Here is a 20,703-nt window from a genome sequence, read left to right as displayed (position 1 = left end):
TTTTCAGCGGTGGCCAGTGACAGGACAATGGGCAAGTGGGCGCTAACTGAAACACAGAAGCTTCCCTCTGAACATCAGGAAACATTTCCTTGCTGTGAGGGTGACTTGAGGGCTGGCACAGGCTGATTGCCCAGGGAGGTTGTGAAGTCTCCATCCTTCGAGATATTCAAAAGTCATCTGGTCAGGGTCCTGGGCAACCAGCTCTAGGAGGCCATGCTTGAACAGGGGGAGGTTGGACTAGATGACCTCCACAGGTCCCTTCCAACGTCAATCATTCTGTGATACTAACTAAGGAAGGTGGTTAGAAGTTAAATCAGTTCTAGCCTCCCAGATCTCCTGTTCTAACCAGATCCAGTCTTGAACAAGATGATGTACAAAAACATGCGGAGTTTGGGTTTTTTTGGGGGGTGGGGGGGTTTAATATGTGATGTTTGATCAGTTTTCATCCAGTGACCTACCTTCAGAAGTTCTACAAGTCTGCATAGAGCTTTCACTGAGGTTTTGGTCATAGGTTTTTGCATTGACATGTAGAGATTCATTGTAGTTTTAATGATGGTGCTAAGACTGTATGCATAAAGAAAACCCTAAAAATAGATGATTAAAGGGAAGAAAAAAAAAAAAGATTTTTTCACAACATATCCATCAGATAGATCCTCTGTCTTCTTTCATACATGACAGAACTAACTTTTGCCTTTTCACACTGGAGAACCTACCACCCCACCTAATAAGCCAGAGATCCCAAACCTCAATGAGACCCTTTTATTGGGCAAACATTATGAAACTGCCTACAAGTCGTCAGATCACTAACCTCTTCTAGAGGTATTTAAATTAAACATAGGTCAGTGAATTAACTGCACAGCATCGAAATTCTAATAATTTCAAATCTATTGTAAACCAACCCACCAAACAACTCCCATCCCCCCAAAAAACAGCCTATCACAAAAAACCAAAAACTTTCAGATTCTGTGGAATAAATACACTGACAGTATTTACACAGTTCTACACTGTCTAAATAGGCCTGTCCATCCCACAATAAAAACCCAATTTCTAAATCAATCTATGCTAACCTTTTAAATACCATGTTGATTACATACGGTATGACAAAAATGTTGCTACTTTTTCTTTGTAATAAGTTGAATACCAGTAAAAACAGAGAGTCCAGGAAAGACAGCAAGCGGTCTAGGAATCTCAATTTGCTACAGAGCAAAATTTATGTAAGTCCACTACAAATAATTCAGATATAAAAACCTCAGATCCTAGTACATGTGTGTCTTTAGATATGGAAGATTCAGGATCATGCTTCTATCACGCTTCTATCACGCACCTATTCTCATCAGATTTCTGTTAGGCAGATAGATACATATCAAAAGTAGCAAAAAATAAATTCAGAAATAAGATGCATCTTACATTAAGACTACATGCTGTTAGTAGGCCAAAAGAAAACCAGCTGCCTCGGAACGTAGTAAGATTCTTGCAAAGTACCATCACTAGGCAAAGCACAATGAAACAACACAAAACCTTTACCGGAAGTATGCACTATGCTAAATAAAACTAAATTAAGACACCGGTTCAGTCCAACTTGTGCACCTCATGACTGACTCAAAAGGAAACAACCCAAAACCTTTACTACAGAGGAAACGAAGCTTTCTTGATTTCCTAAGTCAAGAGAAAAATTCAAAATTTTAGCCACGGAATATTTTAGTCAGATTCGCTTTCCCCACACACCTTATGGAAGTACCTTCTACAGATTTATTTAAAAGAGTATCTACTGGGCATTTAAATTTTTAGAAGAATCCCCACATTGTAAAATAACACTCTGATGATCACAGAACCTCTGTGATTTCTTTTTATGTTCAACCACCTGCACCAAAACATCACTTTGCTGCATCATTTGCTGTATCACCAAATTAAGAGACTGCGCACCTGGATGAAGACATTGCAGCGGTTAGAAAGATCATCTGCAAACTTATCCTTGCGTTGCTCCTTTGACAAGATAGACTCCATTTTTGTCATCCACGAGCTCACAAAAACATAATATGACTGCATATCTCTGAAGAAACAAAAAGCGTTGCTTACTTCAAATAAGAAGAGTATGAGGATTTTCTTTTCTCTTTCCAAAGCTTAAATTCTTCCAAGGGAAATATATTAGATCTTCAGTCCCCAAAGCAATAACTCTCCATTCCTAAAAGTATCAAAACCTCATACTCATTTACATTTTAATTCTGTATTGGTAAGGATTAGTCTGCCAATTATATCTGTACAAACATACCCCAAAAAGTCAAAATCATCTATCTTTCAAGAGAACAAATGGCCTTCTTAGCATTACATATATTATACTTCTTTAAATTAAAAAAGTAAATAAAATTGCTAGAAAATGCTTTTAAACACTACTAGAAAAGCCCTACGCTTAAGTTTTTTCCTCCAAGTTTTAATTTGTTTTTAATGTATATATATAAAAAATAAATAAAACTTATCTTTACATTAATTCCAAACTAGACTGCTCTTAAATAACATAATTCTCCAGAAGTTAATCTGCTTGGATTACACTAGTTGTAATTAAATGTTTAAATAGAGTTCACATATAAAACTTTTATTTATTCCATGCTACAGAACTGTGACACTGCAATACTACTTATTATAGCAGTTACAGCAGGAATGTATTCAGGTCATTGATTATGACATAAAATACCCTATACTTTCAAGAATACTCATATTTAAGGCTACAGTCCAATTATATCTAAGGCAATGCAAGAACTTGTAAAAAGGCAAGAAAAAGTTACTGTCAGAATTCAATCAGCAGATATAAAATCTGCATTGTATTACAAGTATCCTCAAGACGTCCATGAACACCGAGATCTTTCTTCAACCTTTTCTTAATCTTAAGAGCTGCAAGGCATGACTTGTACCACTGCTGAAGACCAAACACAAAGCAGCAGTGCAATTACGCTCCATCCAGGAATTGAAGTACAGGAAGGAATTCAGTCAGAGCTCTTAACTCTTCCTGTGGATATAGGTCATAAACCAGGAGGAGGTGGACTGAAACAGGAACAGGGCAGGAGTGAAAATGAAAATAATCTGCCATAGGATCACGCAGACATGGAGTTGCTTTTCCCTCCTCCCCTCCAACCCAGTTATGCCAGCTTGTACACAGGGTTGGAAGACAGTCTGCAAAATCCAAGTTTTTACTTCTATTCCACAGAACCCATTTTCCACAGTCTTGTTTTGGTCTGCAGCGTAAACAGAAATCTTAGCCCCGTTATCTCCCTGTGCAGTGCAGCACACTTGTATGGAAGACAGACAATTAAAAAAAAAAATTCCAACTCATCTTTAAAAGTATTTTAGAAAGCACTTGGAGGAGTGACCTGCAAACTACATGCAGAGGACAACAGCCTTTTCAAATATAGATCATTTCAGAGACCATTAAACAAGCAACTGTAAGAGTCATGAAGAAAGAAATGTATGCAAAGAAAGTATCATCACCAAGCAGAGGAAAACACAGTATAAGCCTACTAGTGACTAAACACACAGAAAGCAGAGAGCCGTAACAGAAAACAGAGCTGCTCAGGTTACTAGACGCTATATTAAAAAATGGAGGTTGACAGTATGGAATTAGAAATAACAGAAACAATCAAATATTTAGAACTGCCAGGAACTTTGATATTTTGGTGACATAATACACATTTTTCTGAAAGCAGGACATGAAGACAGTTTTGTTTTGACCAAAAATTTTCAGCAACACTCACACACACATATTGCTGCAGTGAAATAGAAAAGTTGTTCAACACCACTGAGCAACACTACGCAACATGCTGGCACACCGAATGAAAAAACCCACGTGTTTACAAACTGTTTGCCAACCATCATCATGAAGCAGTATTTAGGAAGCATACTTGGTAAGTGACTGTGCCTTCTGCTGTAGAAAGCTCTCCCTTTGCATTTTAACTGTATGAATACTTTTCTTGTCCAGAAGTTTGGCAGCAGCTGGTATCTTCTGAATCAGAAAGTTGTCAGCAAACCAGATAATGTTAGCTGTTAATGTGATGGCTGGTACCTGGGGGGCGGAAAAAGGAGGGAAAGCGTACTACAAGTAGCAGTAAACATACGTAACTACAACAAATACTATGCCACCATGCACGCTTCTTACGCCCTCTTTTGAACCATAACACACAATTCCATTTATTTCTGCATAACTAGCTTCTACAAAGTATTATGTTCACATTAAAAAAGGTTTCTCTCCTAGAAGTACACTAAGGACACCACAGGCAAAATTATTATCGCTCTCAGTCATTCTACACAGTATTAGAGAATTTAATAATTCCTTAATACCATCTCATATGCAAAAGATCCAATCATCTTTGGACTTAGATGTCTTTCAAGACACATACTTATAGCCAAGGTCAAAGCCCAAAGCATTTATTCAGTCCCATAATACTAATAACTCAGATAATTTTTTTGTCCTCAGTGCGACATTAAGCTTGAGAAGAAATATTTTAATGGTAATTTCAAATTATTTTACCTTGCTGCTAAGCGAGTGGGCAGGTTTTGGGGGGTTTTGGAGCATCTTGAAAAGAAAATGGGGGGTGGTGGAAGAAATTATAAAACGTAGAAAAATCTTGATTCTGCTTTCTGACTTCTTTTGGTAAATTTTATGTTTTATTTTCCCAAATCTTTGCAATGCTATACAACTAAGAAAATTATCTACTTCATTACTGAAGATTTTTTTCCCCCTCTTACTTATTGACAAAAAAATAAAGCATTCACCTTTTTACAGACATCCAACAATGACTTGTAAAATTTCTTGTCTACGGTCCGAAAAATCTGAAAATGCAGTACAAAGAGGCCACAGATGCCAACATATTTATCTCTCTGGTCAATTTCTGAAGGCTCACCTACAGAAATACACACAAAAAAATCCTTTTCTGAAGTCTACTCCCAGACAAACAATACAAACAATTTTAGAAACAGTGAAGCTGGCAGGACAATCGTGAGCTTGCATTACCAAGTTTGGCTTCAACATTTGCAAAAGTTGTGCGAAGAGTATACGCAAATTCTTCAGCAAATGTGCTGTTCTTCGCCACTGACACTCCACCATTTACAGAATCAAATTGTTGCTCTATACAGGCCTGAACAAAAAGGATACAAAAATAATAATGCAATGAATTTTGAACCTTAGTAAAATACTGATTTTGCAAGAAAAGAATACTGCAAGAGCACACTGATTTATGTTATGTAGCACTAACCTGAAGTCTTAGACTTCACAATATACAATTTTAAGTATACTTAAATTATTTAGTATAACAGAAAACAGTAAAAACCTCTCTTATACCTAAACATTCAAAAAAGCTTTTTATTTCAGAATTCTGTTAAGTGGCATTTTTAAAGAAATCACATGATGTGCTAGCGGTAAGAAACTAGATGCAAATTTGTATTATTACATTATAATATGTTACTAACTGTTCATTAACTAAAAAAAATTATCATACAAGTCACTTGTAGCATGTGGTTCGTGAGCTTGTAGCATAACCCCCCCACACACCACTAGTGACTGTTTAAAAAAAAGGTTTACTAAAACCCTAACAAGGGTTAAAAAAACCCAACAAAAACCACAACAAAACACCAGAGAGACACTTCAGATTTTCTAAATATATTAGAAAAGTCTTTAATGGAATTGTATTTAAGAAATTTTTTCATGTATTTTTGTCAGGAAGGGGGGTTGGCAGGACAGCAAGGGAAACATCTTGAACAAATGAGACAAATCCTACTGATGTCTCAAACATACAATGAAGTCTTTGTACTAAAGCAGCATTAGAGAAATACAGGTGAAAAACAGATCGCTGGTAGCAATGTCCTTTAAAAGAATAAGCCAGATTGTGTCTAATTATTTATTTACAATTTCCATTTTGGAGGCTTTTACAGAACAAAACCTTCTTCCCTATGCCATTTAAGATGTAACAGTAAGAACTAAGCAACAGTCCTGTTCAGTTGACTCTGCTGTGACCGCGTTCTGCCACACTATCCTCTGCCTCCTACACCACAACATCAGATTTCAGTGTCTCAAATACACACTTTTCTAAAAAAAGATGGCTTCTTGTATGAATGCATTTAAGTTAACTGTATTCAAAAAGTAATAATCCTCCTTATCCACCTGTACACTTGTATATTTTGGGGGTATAAGCCACTGAAGTGGTACCCCATGACAGCTAAAATGAGACAAAATATGTAACAAGAGGGCACACTTGAAAATACGTAAAGATGACTGAGTAGACTTCAACCTGCAGCTAAAATAAAGAGGACCTATGTTATATAAGCCTTACCAATATTAAAATTTCTGGTGAAAAACAGACTCCCTGATAATACACAGTCTTAAAGCCAAGTTGTCTGCATTTCTTTAATTCTGCAAAACAGTAAGCGTTAACTACTACCATTCAAAGCCCAGCACAGTTCTAGCCCATGAGAAGAGCAAGGAAGGATCTTAACAATAGAGCCTTTTTGTTTTTCCATGCACAGATGCAAGAGCCAAATTCACACATCACTGTACCCAGAACAAATCAAAATAAAAACAAACAAGACATTCTGAAAAGAGCATTGCTTTAATGTAATGGTTTCCCCTATCATACTGGGGAACATTAATTTAATTACCTGAAATATCATTCCATCAAGCAACTGGCATTCCAGTTTTAACAGCAGCTTTTCAAATGGCTTCAGTTTATCTTCCTGAATCCCAAACTTAGACGGGTTGTGATGGACAGATTTTAGCAGCCTGTAAGGAGGTATGGAACACACACACACACACACCACAATTAAAACACATTAAGAGTTTTATCATATCCTGTACTATTTTGATAATAGATCTTAACTGCTCACATCTGTGCCCAGCAGCAACTCCAAAACAAAAATAAAATAAAAAAAAAAACCAAAAAAAACCAACCCACTAGGTCTGTATAAGCCATTTGCATTTTAATAACTCCCATTTATTCAGGTTTCCAATGAAATAGACTACCTTTATAATTGTCAACTCTTCAGCTTCTACTTAAGATAGTGTTCCTACTTAAATCTGTATGTCCGTCCCCATGATCAGTATGGATACTCTTAGTCATTCGAGCTGTGCAAAATTAGATTTCTTATTGAATGTGTTTTAAACCCCACCAGCCATAACTCTGTCAAGATGTTTATCACGTGTTGCAAGTGTAACATTCAGCACTTCAAAAACTCATTGGTGCTGACAGAGGAACAAAGTGGGAACTTAGCCCTGCTTTTCACCGAGGTTTCTGGAAAACTCTCAGGGCTACCAAAATCCACGTTCCCACACTGACTTTCTTGGAACGAAAATGCACACACATGCTTTTATCTTTTATGTTGTGGGACTATGTTTCACCTTGACAGACACACACCTCTTATACATGGTCCAGTGATCTTTCAGAGTGGCATGATTGTCAATTATTTCATCAAGAGTGATTAAGACTGCGAGCAACTCTCCCAGATGCTCGTACATTGCCTGTTTAAAACAAAAAGAAAAGGACTGCAGTTATTGAAAAATTTATTACAGTCATATGTGGCACGTAAAATTCCAGTTCCTTTTAATACATTATCAGCCAAGAAGGTATCAGAGAGTTAGACTGGGTATTTCTTGGTTTGGTGGCTTAAAAATATAGTATTTCTTGTAGTGACACAAGGAACATCAGTTTGTGTACAAGCACAGCTTTAAGTTCACTGATCCGATTTGACATTGAAAGTAGGATTTTCAAAATTGTCTACATGCAGAAGCACATACTGCACACATTAAGGGAGCATGCGAACACTTTTGAGCTAAGAAAACTAGACTATTACAGACATGGAGATACCAGCCCTTTCCGCATAAAGGCCAGAAAAAGCTGATTAACAAAATAAAACCTTTAAAGGAGATTCCAGATAGAAAGTTATTCTTGAAATTCACCTTCTTGCTGCTTTTTTCAGGATTAATGATCAAGACATACACATATTAACATACGCAAAAGGGACTTCAAGTCATTCCCACCTGAAAATGAACTCCAGACGTCTCTATAATTTTAGGTGCATTCCTGTAAACAACAAATATTTTAATGCCTTTTTCATCCTTAGAACAGAGCATATTTATCAACTCTATATCATGGTGCGTTCTTTGTTTCTTGGGGTACATTTTTCTTCATTAACAGTTACTTCAGAAAACAAACGAATTCTCAAAATCTGATCAGAAGAATACACTGTGAATGTGTGTGCTATGATTACATTTAATATTGCATTTTTGAATATACACCACATGACTGGTTCAAACCACTGATTGCATTCAGTGCAGAAGAATATCAGCAATTCCCAATTCAATTATGCTAACAGCAAGTAGCCTTGATACATACAGCCTTGTGGCCCAAAAGTACAAAATCACATATTTAATCAAGCCAGTCTGAGCTATACATCCAGCCTTAGTTCATTCAGCACTATACAGAAAAGTCTACCTTGTGCTACGATGTAAGACAAAAATGAAAACAAGTAAAACTGAGAAGAATGATGCTATTCTATCGGGGTGGGGGAAGAGAAAAAAAAAAATCGAAAGCCTTGCAGTTATATTCAGAGCTAAACCCAACAATTCTGTTCAGAGCTAAACTCTCCTCAGAGTTTTCAGAGGAGCTAAACCCAACAGCCCTTACACTAAGCTCAACTTCAGGTGTTAACACCATGGCTATTCTGCGAGGAATATATACCAAGATTCACATATTTAAAACAGACTGTGGAAGCACTCTGATTTTTAAGCTTCTGAACTACTGACATCCACTGTATCAGCCAACAGAAGAAATCTCTCAGAGCAAGCATGAAAGAGTAATAAGACAATCTCTTAACCATAAAAACTAAGTGCCTCTGAAGCATCAATTATATCAAAAATGGCAAAATTAAAATTCTTACATCCCATTATATAAAAGCACAGCCTTTTCTGAAACTAAATCAAACTTTCATAATGGTTTATGAAGCCCAAACTTGCACAGCAAATCACTCTCTGTATCCCCAAACAACAGTATTCCAAAAATGACCATGCCTTAGGCAGAACATTCATATTTTATATATTTGTTTAACTACATAAAAACAGTATAGCATTTTAGGGAATAATTACTTGTTGCTGGTATAGAGAACAGCCAACTGATGTACTACATTCACCACCACTTCATAACATCGGGTAACAAAGCAAGACAGCTCCTGAAATACAAGAAAATAAAATGCATACATATGTAGAGACCCTCCTGGTACACAAGTTGTCATTACTTCTAAAGCACTGAATTTGTAGCCCAAGCTCCAACCACATTCCTAATCCAAGTCAGTGGACAGACCTACAACAGGATGGAAAACATCCTAGTAACACAGCTCCAAAAAAGGATCTGGGACTAAGCTAAGAACTTACTGAACACAAGCTCCCAGTACAAAGTGAGCTATCAAGGGACCACTATTGACTTTGCACACAAAGAAAATGAAAAAAGAAATTATTTCACACTTGCATATATCTTTGCCAATCTAGATACTAAAATACCAGAACTGATACCAAGGACCACATTTTAGAAAGGGTATTGGTTCTTTAAAGAAGGTACAGAGAAGAGTCACCATCATGGGTTCAATGTGCTTTAAATACCTTGCTGTAAAAGTTTTCAAGAGTTCAATTTATCAAAGACAGTAAGAAGCAACTTGACAACAGTGCCCAAGTACCTTAAGAGAGAATATCCCTGACCGCAAAGGTGGTGTGTTTTCCTACTAGATTCGAGAACCACATTCTGGGAGCTGGTGATAGATGAATTCAAATTAGAAGTTAACACATAATCCTGTACCTACTGTAAGAGTGATTAGCCAGAGGATACTGCTTTCAAAAAAAAAAAAAAAAAAAAAAGAACAAAAACAAGACAATGTCTCTGAGAGGTATGTTTGACTAAAGCAGAACTTAACCTCAGTTATGTAGTACAAAATAAGTAAGAACAGGTCAACTCTGAACACATAAAAGACTAACTTAATTTCTATAATGGATTTTAACAAGGCATTCCTTGAACAACAGAATAAATAAATCTGAGTTTCCCTTAACTGCAATATTTGCTCATTAATGCACCTGATAATCCCATCAGGGAAAAGTCAGCATGGGATGAGTCTAGCCAGTCAGCGCACAGATGGCTTCCTAGCAGACAGCCCACGCTGGCTAACCAGCCAGGCTTCCTGCTCCTGCCAGAAGACTGGCTGCCAGCTGAATTCTGTCTTCCTCTCCATCAAAAATAGATCTTATTTGGGCTTCTGTCTTCTATTAGTCACCAGTTTTCACAAAACACAGAAGTGTCATTACTTCTACTTGTATTGCTCTATCAAATGCAGCTGAAATAAACCAACAGATTCCGGAGGAATGGGATTAATAGACAACCGAGATCATGTTTCATGGGGAAGGGGCACCAGCTGCCATTTTAGAACTTCCAGGAAACAGTCCAATTTAACAGCACGTGCATATTACTAAATGCATAATATAGAGATCGTTTTATCCGATTTCTTCAAATACACTATCTTCTGCAGGATCAAGAATACCTAACTAGTGTTTCAGAGCATTATTTTGATAATTTTTTAAAAACATTTTGACAGAGCAAATTTGAAGCTATTGCATCTAGTTCATCAAGAAATCCTGATCTCAGAAGAGCCAATAAACCAATACATGGGCATTAGCTCCATGAAAGCAACATTTCACCACTTTTGTCATCTTCATTCATATTTTCACACCACCATTGGGGATATGCTTGTAAACGTTGACCAGAACAGCATTTCCCAGTCTATGGATACAGACTGCTAATGAGTGGATTTAGGGGAACACAACAGTTGAAAAAGAACAAACTCAATAAGGAAAAGGTTTTCCTCATAGCTTTACCCAAAGCAACACACTCCTGGCTGCGCAGTAACCTTCACTTTGGGGCAACATCCTGCATCTCCCTTCTTTCCCAAATTGCTCAGCAATCAGCAAGCCATCACAGCACGCATACAAAGAGGGGTCACAAGAAATACTGCTATACTTTTGTGTAGTGTTTACCCTATAAATATACACATCAGCATATGCACCATAAACAAACAAACTTTTTCTACAGAGTAGGTTTGCCATGCACATGTATTCAGACAGGCAGTCACCCTGCTCTGAACTTCCACCTGGACAGAGCATTGTGGTAGGAAAAAAGTCGGGGAAAAAAACACAAGTGTACAGTAGACCCATTTCAGAACCACTAAAAAGTCTCAAACACCTGCTTGGAAAGAAATAAGAGCATGAAAGAAGATGCCAACAAAGTTGACAACACAAAAAACTTAAAAACTGGGGAAAAAAACCCACCAAGATACCATAACAACTAACTGCACTTGGACATGATAAACAGGTCGAGGAACAAATTCCTATATCATTCAACCTGTTATGACTTGGTAAATGACTACTGCCATGCTAGTATACAGCAAGATCAGGAATTTTAACCTTGGTTAAACTAGAATTTGTTTAAACACTCTGGAAGCTTCCTGTATATTCTCTGCTTCAATGTAGGGACTTCATTACAAGCAATATTGCATAAAAATAGAAACATTTTTGGGAACAGGACAGTCACTTAAACTATACTGAAGATAAAGCTCCACAGTGGACTGAAACCCAAGAGCACAGGAAATCCTCAGATGAAACACAGATCCTGTTTTCATGCAAAGGACCCTGATAACAAGCAAGCAACAACTATAAGAAATGAGTATTAAAAGTTTGTGAGGCACAAGCAAATTTTTTCCAGGTACATGTTTTAATTTTGCTTTATCAGCTTAAAAAAAAAAAAAAAGACATATAAACAATCCATTTCCAATGTTCAATAAAAATTAAAACTTGCTAATCAAAGCCATAAGAATAGATATCTTTAACTTTACCATCAAATGAATCTTCTCTTCTGAAATTTTCTTAAGTAAATTCTAATTTCTTTGAACAATGATTACACAAACTCTAATTCCTTCTGTCATTAGACTTCCAGACTTTTAGACAAGTTAAAAAAAAACCCAAACCAATGTGTGATATGTCAGCCGGCTGTGACAGGTCTGCAGGCAAAACATAGTAATGTATCAACTGACTGCAATGCCTTTCAGCAAGATGCAAGCAGGATACTGCAGACTGTTAAATACGCTTTGCAAGTAAAATTAAGACTATAATTGCTGTCAACAAAAAAAAAAAATCAAAACATACTCTACCTGCAAAAAAGAAACAAATCTTCCCATCTGTATTTGGTAATCTCCCTCCACCATGCTGGAATCTGTGGCTTGAAAGACAAACATTTGTCACTACTTTCAAAAGCCGGTGTTAGATCTGTTAACATTGGAGCTTGCCCTCCAAGCCATTTGTTTGTCATACAAGTGGAGTGCACTATGATAAGCATACTGATGGAACCGTAAAAACTTAATTTTGCTATCCTAAGCTAGACTTATTTTTAAAGTCTCATTAAAAATTACACTGTTTGAAAGTTAGACATAAAGCATGAAAAGTCTCCATCACCTGAAAGAAAATAAAGAATACGAAACATAATTCTTGAGAGGCATATATATTATGTATTTTAATATAAAAGTTCACATTTTTAAAAGTTTGTATGAAAGCACGAGGTATTTATATTGCAGGAACATCTTTGGTAGTTATTTATGGAAAGAATATACTACATCATTAATCAAAAGAAAAAGCTGCATAGCATACAATTTCCTCAATAAACTGGTTTTCTTTTTCCTGCATATCATCCTGCACAAAAGCACCAGCTCATCACCATAGCTTCAAAGCATTACCTGTATGACACAGCACACCAACAGGACACTATGCAATAAAATAATTACATCGCCAATGCCAAATTGCTTCATCAGCTGGAGCAGTTGTAATACTACCTCACAAAACACAGTCTTTTTAATGTGATGACAGATTAACACTCTAGACTTGAGATTTTTCTATTCAGCCACTCTGAGCAAAAATGGCTTACAATTGCAACTTTACCTGCATAAGAAATGCAGGTCTTACTGCTTCATAAAATATGTTATTTTAGAGCAGTCACCAGAGAGTAAAGTAGTCTCCATACTCCTGCAAGATGGAGCTCTGGGACAAGATTCTACCTATTGCATACTTCTCCTTTACACCTTTTATGTAACCTTTACTCTGTTTAGTGTATGCCCCACAAAAACCAATCCAACTGTTTAAAGTTCCTAGACTAGTCCTAGCCACTCCAAGGACAAGATGAAAAAAAAGTGTTTCTTTATGCAGAAGGAAAAGGCCAGCACATTATTTGTTTAAATTTCAACCACCCTTGAGCCAGTAACTTTGCCAGCTATTCTAAGTAAGCAAGCGTGCTGTTACTAAAGTAGATGCTACAAGGAGGGATAGAGAAGTGGAGAACATAATTTCTGCATCCCCACCTAACCCACTGAAGTCTGACCTCTCAGCTCCTGCCATTCTCAAGCATTCCCTGCAGAACACCCATGAGGAACAAATAGCTTCTGTAATATGTTAATCTGCAACAGTCTGACTTTTTTCATGTTAGAGGCGTGGAGGAATTTTGAAGGATTCCCTAGTATCATTTTGGCAGCATATAATTTTCTCTTAAGGTATCTGAAACCATGTCTGATAAGGAGTGAAATTCTGCTATGAAAAAAAAAACCCAAAACAAAACCACCTTTTCATCTTCCTTAACTGAACCACAACAGTCATCTTATATAGCACTTAAAGATAAATAGTCCCTGTCGCAAAGATTTCACGTTCCCCAATACTTCTGTCACAGTCAAGACTCTTGAAAAGCTTTAAAAGCCGCCCTTTTTACTACGTTTCCCTTTCTCTCAAATTTCTGAAATAGAAAACAAAGTTAGGTGATATGTCTCCATATCAACTCATTAATATATTCAGTCCTCAGGACAGAGATCTGTGCTTATTCCCAGACTAGCACCTTTTAAGGTAGAAGCTGAAGACCAACCCTTTAGAGGAGTTACCAGTTTAACTCCAAGACAAAAAGCAGCTTTCACCCAAAGCAGGGTCTCATGATTTGTCAACTGAATTGACTTACTATCACTTATGTCCCTGTATTATGTCATGGTCTAAACAGTAGTACAAGTACTATTACCTGCACTTGAAGGGCAGATGACATTAACACACTGCAACTTCTCTTGGAACAACTACGATTGCATAAGTAGGCAGGACTTGGTCCAAGTTATTTATTAATGGTTTCATTATTTTATTACAATTGAATTACAGATTTATTGTTTTATTACAACCAATGTAAAAGTCTAGTCCCAGTAGGAAATAAGTTGGTTCAGGGTGAGTTTACATGTGAAAAACAGGTTTTCAATGCCATACTTTGAAAAACAGCTACTGCAGTATATAAGCTTAGGTTTCTATATGTTGTACATTAAATACAACCTCAGCAATCCATACTCCCTACTTCCCATGTAACTAAGGCTCCAACAAAACTTCCTGTTAAAGTAGCACATAAATCTTAGTTATCTTAAGCTAACTCACAAGCGTTACAAGACACTAACATATATACCTATAACCTCAAGCCCATTACTTGGTGTTCATCAAAGACACGGAGAAAGCATGTATCTGTATTGTAAAATTAGTTACTGTGACATTTAACATAACCTGAAACAGTAACGTAAAACTACAAACTTTTACAGTAAAGGGAGCTACTTACCTCCTTCTCCATAAAACAAGAGGCCATTATAAAATTTAGTTTCTGCCTAACAACAAAAGCAGAAATGTTTTTTAATAAATAGGATATATGTATGTAATCATGCTATAAAAGTTATTTAGACATTATACCTTGTTTCTTTACTGCTAAAGAATAAATTTATATATCAGCTTGCCAGTCTGCAAACATTTTCATACACAGTAATAAAAAAAGACAGCTGAATTTACCTCATATTTTAACTTCTTGATTTCACAGCAAAGGGCAGCATACACAGTTATTACTTTGTTTAGGACCTATACTCAAAGGGGGAAAAAACCACACAGATTACAAATAAGATTCACGTATAAAGAGTTTGGTTTTGGCTAAAATAACTTTTTTTTTTAATCATGAATCTCTTACCTTGTTTTCTGTCTTTATGAGCTCCAGGAGGGAGGACTGTTCATATGGCAAAAGCTAAAATTAAAAAGAAACAAACAGACAAAATGAAACCACAAAACAAAAACAAACAAACAACTTTAGAAAATATTGATCAAAAATACACTTATCCAACTAGCTAAGTAACTTCCCCCCCAGTTTAATCTCAAATAAGGTCTGTAATAGAAGAGCAAATATTGCACATTACAGGCCACCTATGCTGCAGGAAACCTTCGCTCTTCACATCTGCATAGAAAGAGCTGTCCTTTCACTCTAGGCAGAAAGGCAAATAACTAGCTATACTATATAGCATTTACAAAAATTTACTTACAAAACATGGAAAGCAAAAGCATGGTCATTGTGGTGTACATAGGAAAAACAGCTCAGGAAACCTAAAACACGAATTAAGAATCCCAAATGCAGGAAACAGGATGCATAGTATATATCTGTATGCAGGCACTGACGCTTTCTACTGAAGTCAGCCACAATATTGACCAGTTTATATACATCCAGCACTGTGCTGGCCCTACACATAATTTATTCAAATTACTCAGACAGATGATTACTTATGAGTGCATCTTCTGCACAGACAAGTTCCATATGGTAACAAAAGCATTTTTAAATGATGTCTGCAAATTCAGTGAAGAAAAAAAACAGCCCAACAATGTTCCACAGAGGACAGAGAACTCATGACAAAGGAAACAGCCATCTCTGGAGGACAGAAAATACTGTACCAAGGCCATTAGGTCAAAACACATCTGTACCATACACAGAGTTCACTCTGTGGTTAAACAAGTATTAGTGAGCTCTTCTGGAACTCCAACCCTCAGATAAAAATCACCAACACCCACAGGGAAGAAGTTTGCTGGAATTATGCTCCCCAACACATAAAGACCTGTAAAGTCTCTTAACTTCCACTAGTATCCAGAAGACTGGAAAAGAAGAATATGAAAACATCTTCTCTTACGAGATACACCCATTTATTAATTACTTGGTAATTAAAATAGTATTGGATAGGTTTCTCAAACCCAAAGTCAAAATTTTAAGAGCACAAATGATTCAAGCTTTTACTTCTCAGGTTTTGAAGGGAAGGAGGAACTAGGAGAATAACAGTTGCAATGCATGTTAAATAGATGAAGACCTTTAATGCAATGGGATCAAGACTGAAGTCCCAAACATCTCCAACAGAGTCATCCAAAGCATCTTCAATTCTCTTCAGCTGAGATGTATATTCCTCAAGAAATTTTCCATAATTCTTCAACTGCACTTCAGCATGAATTTCTGAGAATTGATAACATTGTTACAGTTTTATAGACTGTTCAGTAAACTGCAATATCAAAAATTTATTAAAAATATTTAATCTGTTGCTGTTTAGCCTGTAGTACTGTACTTTTCATTTTGCTGCAGCATTTTCCCTTAACACAACTGCATCTTTAATACAAAGTTCTTATTTGTATAAAACCAATCATACAGCTCAGTGTCAGTTTAAAAGAAATCCAAATACTACTTAATACTACTTAAAGAAACATCTAAGAGCTTTGCAGAAAATTACTTCTAAAATTTATCTATGTTTTCAACCTAAGATCTTAAAAAAACCTAACAATCACATCAAGATGTTGAACAAAGAAATGACTGTAGAAATCGTCTACGGCTGAACCAGGACATCGGCAATTATAGTAGAACTTTGAGGCAACGGGTCTAATCAATCACCCAGGCCTGAGCTGCAATTGTATTAGTAGCAATCCACCTTCCACTCTCTCTAAAGTCTAAAGACAGAAAACTGGTCCACAAAAGTTTCAATCACTCTACCCTGATCTTTCTTCCCACATTAAGACGCACAACCCTCCTCCCCCAAATTAAGTACTTGGTTGCACAGTCTGAACTCCAGAGTGAATGATTACAGCTCAAGGCTTTTATGTTCAGTAAGGAAGTACAATCCTTTTTCATGTGAAGACTTAAGTGCCTTCCCCATAATTAGATAACAAATCTATTAGCTTGTGATCTTTTATTTGTTGAAAACAGGATTACCTAAAAAAAAGTTAGAGAATGTAAGTCAGCTGAACAGCTGAACTTTCCCTAAACAAGAATTCAATTCTCACGTAACTTTATATGTGCCCTTTTCACATTTCAGCAAGTAGGCTGCTCTAGAAAGTTAAAAAACTTATATTCTTCTATTCTGCATGTTTAAGCTCTCTCTCATCCACGTTGCCAGTAACTGAGCCAAATGGTAATTGATGGCTACTTCAGTGGGAGAGCACTGCTGAATCAATTATCACTTAGACTTTTTTTGGGAGAAAGAAAATATTTGACTGAGACACTGCACCAGGCAAAAGGGGAGGAATGAATATGGACAAATTAATAAGGAAAAGGTGAGAAGGACTATGCATAGGAAGGTTGGAACTGAGAAGGAAAAATGACTGCATTGAAGTCCTGAACTAATTCTAAGCTATTACTCTGAAGCCAGCAGCAACATCAACTGTAAGCGCACAGGGACTGCAAAGCCTAATCCAAGAAGCATGGTAAACTCTCCCCCACTACATTCTGCATTACTGCCATTGGGTTCTACCTGTACCGGCAAGTCTAGACAGCACACAGGCACTGTCAAAATAAGGAGACTGAATTTCATGCAAACGGATGAGAAGCAAGCGAACAAAAACCTCTCCATCAGCAGCATGCACTCCAGACACTGATGTGCAGCCCTCGAGTTCTATCATCATATTATTCTATTCCATCACATTCATCTCATCTTTCAGATTTCTTCCACTGCATCTTCTAGAAGGACAGCGCAGAAAACCAGTAAAACACTGATGGATGCAGAACCTTGCAGAACAGAGTTTAACTAGCCGCCATGTCAGCTTCGGTGCTTTACTGCTAGAAAATTTGGAGTATGGAGATGTTATTATAGAGATATGCTGCAGTATTCCCCCAATGCCATCTTCTTCCTTCGCATAAAAGACAAACTAAGAGCAGAGGAACTGACAGAGATATTTGGGCTTTTTGGGAAGAACAGAAGAAGCTTCCAAGTCATACAAGAACAGGAAACTGGCACTGCTGTTCAAATTGATTCCCTACAAAACAGGCAGCATTTCTCAAACAAAATCTCACAGCAGTGCTCTGCTAGAGACCCACAAACTGTCACCTTTCCAGCAGCCAAATGAGGGATTTGAACAATGCTATAGCTCAGCAAAACTGGTATTAAATATTTCCGAATATGTAACTATTGATAGCCATCAGTTTGCCGCCTTTCACTGATCATATATAAAATAAGAAACAGGTGTGAACAATTTATCACTATTTTAGAGAGATAAGCGAGTGAACGCTATTAGCTAGCCAGAGATAGGCAGGGTTGAACTGATTAAAAAAAAATACTAGGAGATGGGGGAAGGTTTTTAAGATCCTGAAAAATTTTCCTAAGTAAACTGTCTCACATGAAGAAAAAGAAATCACAGAAAGCAGATATTTTCCTTTTCTTCAAAGCAGCAGACATACTTCATAAGGTATAATCTGTTTACCATAAACTTTGATTTAGTTTCTTTTCAGGTGATAAAATGAAATCATTAGAATTGGAACAGTGAGAGAGATCTCCTCAGCAGTACAGATCCCCAAACTTAATCTTATCTTCTTCCATAAAATCAGCAGTATCAATATTCAATGGATTTATTGCCATAGCAGGATTTGCAAGTGCTATGTCCACAAATATCTAGGACAGAGATGCAACAAACGAGGCTTACTTAGTATCTTCTGTCCTCAGTTGAGAACATTATAATTGCTAAAGGTTAGCGATATAGGTACAAAGTGGAAGTAGACAACAACAACAGAAAGTGTTTTTCAAGTCACAGGATTTTTCTTTGGCTTTTTTCTAGGAGAATGTTGTACGTTGTTCTCAACAGAAGATCAGCCTGTTTGTGCACCGTCAAGATGGTGGCACTGGAGCATATTATGCCATGTGAAGTTCTTCCAGTGGCACTTCATGTCACGATCAAACTAGTGGAGATCTGGCGTTTTGAGTAAAAGCTATATTTTCCATTCCGTGGACCGAGAATTGGTAAAAACCTCAGCTCAGGACAGCTTCAGTTTCCACTGAAATCCAGATTAAGTGAATATGGCATAAACAGCATCATCCCTTGGGATAACACTGTATGTGAAACAGTTGGTCCATGAGTGACATATTTTCACAGCAGCACCTGGTGTAATTCATTTGGCAGAGCTCAATTTACAGTGTGACAACCATATACACTCCCTGTTTAGAAAGTAGGTCACCTCCACAGGCTGAGAAAAACGTGGATTTTGACGTGCACGCAAACCCACTGTCAAAGACTGAAGCATCACAAGGTCTCATTTAATTATTTTTAAAGGTGAAACCGCAAGCGGCTGCGCAACTCCACGCCAGAAAGCCTTCACCAGCAGAAGCTGCGTACAACTAACTTCTCCCTGCATGACTTCTCTCGCTGAGGAAGCAAGGGCAAAAATCTGTGAGCCATGAGAAATGATGGGGAAGGAAGAAAACACGATTCCCACGACAAGCATCTCTTCCTGCCCGGGTCGCGCAAGAAAAGAGAGTCCGGCAAGCCTGCCAGCCCCCTCCCTGCCGCCCCGGGAGCACTGGAGGCGGCTCCCCAGGGCGGGCAGAGGATGAAGGGTTGGAAAAGCCACTCTTCCACGCCAAACAACCTCCGACAACTACGGAGAGGGCGGCGGGAGGAAGAAAGGCCACGGCGCCAGCCCACCCCCGGGGGCCTGGCCCGGGGAGGCGCAGCGCCGGGCTGGCGGCGGGGGAAGGGGCGCGGCGAGCGCCGGGCTCCCGGCACGGGGCAAGGTCCGTGAGGGGAGCTGGGGAGGGTCACCTCGTCCAGCCCCCGCGGCTGCCGCCTCCTCCTCCCACCCTGCGGTTCCCAGCGGGGGTGCAGCGGCGAGAGAAGCCGGGAGGGGGCCGGGAGGGGACCGGGGTCTCCTCATCCCGCGCCCCCCCCCCCCCCCCCCCCGAACCCTGTGGCGGTTCCCGCCGCAGCCCCGCTCGCCCCCTCCCGCCCCGCCCTCCGCACGCCCTCACTCTGCGAGCCGTCGTCGAGGCGGTCAAACTCCCAGTCCGGGGAGAGGGTCTCCAGCGCCATGGCCGCCACCAGCGCCCGGCAGCGGCTCCCCCGTCCTCCCCTGACTCAGGCACACGAGACTTCCTGCCCCGCTGCCGCGCCGCACTCTGGGAAATGGAGGCGGAGGGGGGTGCTGGGCTCCGGGAGGCGCTGGGCTCCGGGAGGCGGCGGCGGCGGGGCGGGGAGCGGCGCCCCCACTAGGACAGCTGTCGCACACCATCCGCCCCCCCGCCCCGCCACTTGCGCCCCTGAGCCGATGCCGCTCGCCACGCCCCGCCTGCCCTGCGCGGCTCCCGGCCGTCGGCTCCCTCACGGCTCGGCCGGCCGGTTCGCAAGTGTCGGCCGCGCCTCCGCCAAGCGCCCGCCTCACGGCGGAGGTCGGAGGGGTGAAGCCGAGGAATGGCGGAGGGGGCAGCGGGCAGGCGCCGCGCTGCGGCCCCGCGGTGCGGGAGGAGAGGGTGGCGGTGCCGAGGTCCCTCCGGAGCGGGCAACGGCGCCTCGGAGGTGCGGTGGGGCGGGGG

General features: G+C 39.1%; 1 protein-coding gene across 3 annotated transcripts in view; it reads right to left on the bottom strand.

Moving 5' to 3' along the window:
- The window catches only part of WASHC4 (WASH complex subunit 4), a 43,223-nt gene extending 22,936 nt beyond the window's left edge, over positions 1–20,287 (bottom strand). For 2 of the 3 annotated variants that reach the window (XM_075075394.1, XM_075075404.1), the window contains exons 1-15: positions 20,143–20,287; positions 16,234–16,373; positions 15,078–15,131; positions 14,906–14,971; positions 14,682–14,727; positions 12,217–12,284; positions 9,119–9,201; positions 8,015–8,057; positions 7,392–7,495; positions 6,640–6,760; positions 5,000–5,123; positions 4,762–4,889; positions 3,891–4,051; positions 1,924–2,050; positions 459–584 (exon numbers count right to left, since the gene is read on the bottom strand). In XM_075075394.1, the coding sequence (XP_074931495.1) occupies positions 459–584; positions 1,924–2,050; positions 3,891–4,051; positions 4,762–4,889; positions 5,000–5,123; positions 6,640–6,760; positions 7,392–7,495; positions 8,015–8,057; positions 9,119–9,201; positions 12,217–12,284; positions 14,682–14,727; positions 14,906–14,971; positions 15,078–15,131; positions 16,234–16,373; positions 20,143–20,203 (1,452 nt within the window). In that variant the 5' untranslated portion in view covers positions 20,204–20,287. The remainder of the gene's footprint in view (positions 1–458; positions 585–1,923; positions 2,051–3,890; positions 4,052–4,761; positions 4,890–4,999; positions 5,124–6,639; positions 6,761–7,391; positions 7,496–8,014; positions 8,058–9,118; positions 9,202–12,216; positions 12,285–14,681; positions 14,728–14,905; positions 14,972–15,077; positions 15,132–16,233; positions 16,374–20,142) is intronic. The other variant, XM_075075412.1, reaches the window with a different exon arrangement.
- Positions 20,288–20,703: the final 416 nt, after the last annotated feature.

This window comes from Phalacrocorax aristotelis, chromosome 1 (assembly GCF_949628215.1).
Source record: "Phalacrocorax aristotelis chromosome 1, bGulAri2.1, whole genome shotgun sequence".
NCBI classification, from domain to species: Eukaryota; Metazoa; Chordata; class Aves; order Suliformes; family Phalacrocoracidae; genus Phalacrocorax; species Phalacrocorax aristotelis.
The sequence above is the reverse complement of the archived record's forward strand: the minus strand, read 5'-3'. Positions and strand labels throughout refer to the sequence as shown.